The sequence below is a fragment of the Filicampus tigris genome, chromosome 15 (assembly GCF_054856515.1).
Source record: "Filicampus tigris isolate MCC_2025a chromosome 15, RoL_Ftig_1.0, whole genome shotgun sequence".
Classification (NCBI taxonomy): Eukaryota; Metazoa; Chordata; class Actinopteri; order Syngnathiformes; family Syngnathidae; genus Filicampus; species Filicampus tigris.
The window spans coordinates 13,281,753-13,287,111 of record NC_141231.1 but is presented as its reverse complement, the minus strand read 5'-3'; the positions used below and the strand labels follow the sequence as shown (position 1 = coordinate 13,287,111).

The 5,359-nt window shown below is 43.5% G+C and overlaps 1 protein-coding gene across 1 annotated transcript; it reads left to right on the top strand.

Moving 5' to 3' along the window:
* The first annotated feature begins 2,294 nt into the window (after positions 1-2,294).
* bmp10l (bone morphogenetic protein 10, like) lies at positions 2,295-5,359 on the top strand. Its single transcript, XM_086054060.1, has 2 exons — positions 2,295-2,625; positions 4,033-5,359. The coding sequence occupies exons 1-2, from the start codon at positions 2,295-2,297 to the stop codon at positions 4,980-4,982; spliced, it is 1,281 nt and encodes a 426-aa protein (XP_085910186.1). The 3' UTR covers positions 4,983-5,359.

Here is a 5,359-nt window from a genome sequence, read left to right as displayed (position 1 = left end):
AGTAAATCACTTCCTGGCCACACTCAACAGGGGAAAAAAAAAAAAAATGTTATATATAAAACATATATAAAATGTTTACGTTTTTGTGAAAATTAAAATTAAACTTACTACTTTATTCTAGGGAGACTACAGCTTTTTCCAAAAAATAAAAACTTGATTGTTGTAAGATTTTGAATTTTTTTCATCAATTTTTTTACATGAACATTACTTGTTCCCATAGTTTCAAATTTGGTATTAGCACCATATTGTCATAATACTCCAATTTGATCTTTTTTTCTTTTTAAATACCGGCATTTTCTTGTAAAATTTCCATATTGTAATGTTGGAAGGTTTTATTTTCTCAAAGAAATATAATTTTACTCGTGTGACTTTTCCCCTAAGAAATAGCAATTTTTCCCCTTTAAAATGACAACTTAATTGACTTTACTAAAAATTACGTTTAAATCTCATTTTCTGTGAAAAAAAACAACTTTTTCTTCAAAAATAACTTATTTGCTTTTCCCTTGTTTTGAGTAGCCCTAATGCGTCTTAATACAGTCAAACATCCTTTGTTTATTTTAAATAGTGTCTCTCCCAACATTGGCATAATTAATTGGAAAAAGTCCTTCTATTACCCATTTTAATTTAAAAATCACATGATTAATCGCTTGCGACAGTGACAGATTAACGTGATTAAAACCCTGTATTTCCCCCCACTCTTTCCACCCCGCTTGTTTGCAAAACACATAATTGAGCTCATTGAATTAATTTGTCTTGAATTAAGCTGATGAACTGCAGTAGCCTCCCCGAATCCTCTCAGGGTATTAAAATAGCACAGCAGCAATCTTTATCGTACAATAAACTGTAAGATATTGGAGCTCAGTGTATGTTAGTGAAAATCCCTCTGGTGCCCTTTTCTTGTTTGCCTAAGAAGGAGTTATTATTGTTGCTCTTTGGTTCTCCTAAAACGGGGGCTTATAGGACAAACAAAACCCTGGAGTCATTAATCTCCAAATATGAGGATGATTTCGTTGTGACGAGACAAAGGGAAAACTATTGTGAGCGGCAATATTTTCCTTGGGGGAGTTTAATGACTTTGCTGCTAAAGGCATCTACAGTGTGGTGATTCAGCAATGACTCAGCAGCGGATTATGTCGGAGTTATCATTGGCGACACTGCTCACAGTAAAAAAATGCAGTAGATTTGAGGATATTATGGACTGTATTTTACCATTTTGTTTTACCGATCCCGCGTAAAGGTCTGCGAAATCAACATCATTTAATGAGCCGGTAAAAAAAGCTGCATCCAAAAGTCTGCCTTTAAAAAAGTTAATAATGAAGGTTTACGACGGAGTTCTGTTCGTACGGCGGCGGTGACGACGTAACCTGGGTTTGCACGCGCGTTGGAATGCGCCGTAGTCGATGTTAATGGTAAACACTAACATAAAGGTTAAAACTTTAAGTATATTATGTTAAACAAAATTGCGTGCTATAGTCAATCACAAACCTTCCAAAGGGAAACCTGTTTTTAAACATATGGAGTAAAAGTTCAAAGTTGTCAGAAAAGTAAAATGCTCAAGTACAGATACCTGAAAAATCGACTTAAAGTCAACCCAAATATATATTTTTTAAAGAATATGTTCTATGCAGGCCCACTAGTTGAAACACAGCGTGTTGTGTTTGTGGAATATGAGTTGAGCAACAAATCCACCCGTTTTTAGCCATCTTTGGGGGCGGCCATTTTGTCACTTGTGTTGATTGAAAATTACACCCTCAGCTCAGCTTCAGAAAACAGGTGAGCCGCGATTGGGCGTTATCTGAGCCCTGATGTCATTTTCAGTCGACAGAAAGTGACAAAATGGCCGCCCCCTGAGATGGCTAAAAACGGGTGGATTTTGCTGCTTAACTCACATTTCATATTAATCATAATGCCTTTTTTTCAACTAATGGGCCTGCGTGGAACATACTCCGATACAATATTTAGGATTGGCTTGGTTTGCTGGAATGTGCGTTCAACGTCATTGCAAGGAGGGTCAAAACGAGAAGGTAAGAGAGGTGGATAGGCGTGAGGGCCATGCAGCGGGTGGGTTGGGGTGTTTTAGAGGAGGGCCGAGCGGGACCCTGATGACATCTCCAAACATGTCAGCGGCACACATTGGACAGACAACGCAGCCCTGCCCTCAGAACCCAAGCACACCATCGACAAGGGCAAAGCTGTTTTGTCTCGGCCTCGACTCCAACCCATTGCACCTCGACCCCGGTTGAGTCCTTCCACTCGCATCTTGTCATCCGCTACTTTTTGGATAACCTTACACCATGACCCTCGAGTCTGCGATCTGCTTCTTGAGCGCCTTTCTCGTCACGTTGACCGCCTTGAGCTCAAGCAGTCCCGTCAGGCCACCCGAGAGTCGTCCCCAGAGGCCTTCCATCGTTCGAGATGTGCGTGACAATGCGCTGCTTGACGCGCAAGATTTTCTCAGCCACTTTCTGTCCACACTGAACCTCACGGGGCAGAGGCAACCGGAGCAGAGGCCCCTGGCCTCCACGAAGGAGCCACCAGAGTACATGCTGGAACTCTTTGAACGATTTGCCAACGACCGCACGGCCGTGCCTTCAGCCAACATTGTCCGCAGTTTCAAGAACGAAGGTACACACTCGTAGAAAAGATTGCAACACTGCACAATCCGCTTTTCAGAATGGGGGTTCGTTAATATTTTGAAATTCATGATAAGGGGTTGTAGTGCGTGTGTGGAAGTTGAAGTATCTCCAACCGATTTCCTGGGTTCTAGAGGGTTCTCCCTAATCTGTTTCGCAGGTAGGTAGCTCTAAAAGTCAATTGTTAAGGGTACAAAATTCGATCCTTTCAAGGGCAGCTCTCCATTTAGTTGTTGGGATCCTAGCGGTTTTATCTGCTATTTTTTGATACAAGGGGTAGGTTACCAAACTGCAAAAGTCAAGGGTCATGGTTACAAAAACTGTTCTACCTCTCAAGGTTTGGTTTGACATCAAACATACCCAATACACAAATTAGATCAAATAATATGTTGGATTCTGAACTACCAGAAATTGAGGAAAGGTTCGAGATTTGCGGTCCATTTCTGTCCATTACAATCTGCGTTACAAACTCTGTTAATGCACCCTATCAGTCATTTTTTAAAATTACCATAGCCAGTGTCTACAAGGATTCTAAATTGAATGGGTTGGATCCAAGCAGCTTCTTTGAGGGTATCACACCATGGACAAATCATTGTACCACAAACGGTTCCCTGAACTACCAGTAACACGCGGAGGGTTGAATTCCTCAAAACCAAAATCTAGAATCGAGACTGTAATCTCAGTTCTTTTTGGGTAACATCCCCACTGACAAGTTGTTGTACTCCAAAATGTTTTTATCTTATATTCTGGATACTGAATTTTCAACCCAAACTTTGCGGAAGCAATCGCTTTCAGGGTCCTGCCACTTTGATAAATCACTGTACACCGGAAGGTTAACTGATCCCTCAAAAATAGAGATTAAGAAATGAAGCCCCGGTCACACAATGCTACTCTCTATCTTAATCTGTTATTTTGAGCCATGTTTACAAGATGTAAGACTCAAGAGTCAAGGGTACAATAGCTTTTTCTTTGAGGGTAAACACACTATTTTTCAATCGCCTCACACCTAAAAGTGTTGTCTGACAAACTAGATTTGAGGGTACCACCCAAAAGACAAGTCATTGTACTCCTAAAGGCACAGGAAGTTGGGAAATCCGGGTCCAGAAAAAAAAACTCTGCCACAGTTTGGCTTTAGCCATAGTTGCTTCAACTCAACCGGCAGGTAAACAAACTGCACCTGTGGTTAAAGCCAAGCTGTGGTAGGCTTTATACTTTCTGCACCTGGATTTCCTATCCCTGCTGAACTCTATCCTTTATCTTTTCCAAAGATAGGGGTATGTTCCCAAGTTGTACAAATCAAGGACCATGGGTACAACGGCTCTGATGATAAGGCCGGAATGATGAGACTTTAAACCCTTAAAGAGACACCATATTAAGAGATACTTGTTGACATTTTCAGATACTTCCCCTTACGGAGTGACAGTCCGAGGTGTAAGGACACACCCCTTGCTGTTCAACATCTCCGTGCCCCACCACGAGCACGTCACCATAGCCGAGCTTCGCCTTTTTACCCTGGTCCAGAGAGCCCAAAGACCCATTGGCGGTCTTGAGTGCAAGGTGACCGTTTACAAAGTGCACGATGGCGTGGTTTGGACCAGGGAGGTCGGGAAAGCGGTGAGAAGGCGGGATCAAGAGGAGGAGTCCAAAGACCTGGAGGAACTGGCGACCAAGCACATCCAGGCCAAAGACAACAGCTGGGTGTCCTTGGACCTGACTCACGCGGTTGCGCTCTGGCAAAAGTACGGCGGAGCGATGCACAAGCTGGAGGTCCACGTCGCCATCTTGGGCCCCGAGGAGGCGCTCACGTGGGGCGAGGGTGAAGTCTTCGTTGACATCGAGCGAAACGTGGAGGGGAAACACAACGCGGTGATGATCGTTTTCTCGGACGAGCCCAACAAACGCGATGACGCCCGTGACATCGAGCATCCCGAGAACACGGAGCAGAATCCGTTCCGGCCGTTTGTTAACCATAACCGGGGCGAGCTGAAGCTTATCTACGAAAGCCCTTCCCGGGTCCGCCGCGGTGCCAAGGGCGAAACCTGCAAGAGAACTCCGCTGTTTGTGGATTTTAAAGAGATCGGCTGGGATACGTGGATCATCAAGCCGGTGGGCTACGAGGCCTACATGTGCAATGGAATGTGCGGCCCGCCCATGACCTCCGAGGCCACGCCCACCAAACATGCCATTGTGCAGACACTGCTCAGCGTTAAGAGTCCGGAGAGGGCATCGCGTGCCTGCTGTGTACCCACTAAGCTGGAGCCCATTTCGCTCCTTTATTACGATAACGGGGTGATCACCTTCAACCACAAATATGAGGGCATGGTAGTGGCAGAGTGTGGCTGTAGATAGTGACGCACACACACTCGCACGGAGATAAGAGACTGTGCACCGATGGAGTCTAACATATGCTTGTTGTCGCCACACATAGTCACACTTTAACAATGATACGACGTGGTGTAAATTGTATAAATGCAAATCTGCAGTTGTCATGTTACTATTTCATGTCATGTAAATGTTGTTACGGCGCAGTATATAGCTTTGCTTGTTGTATGCCATTAGCATAATGTGTAGATTAATGATTCCCAATCAATGTGCCGTGAGAGATTTTTAGGTAACTATCCAATATCATGTAATTGATCCCAAAACTATTTATTTATTTTGCAATCGCCAAGACGTCCTATGTCCAAGTTTTGGTCAATTTGACATTTTTTCACAAATTGATAGTA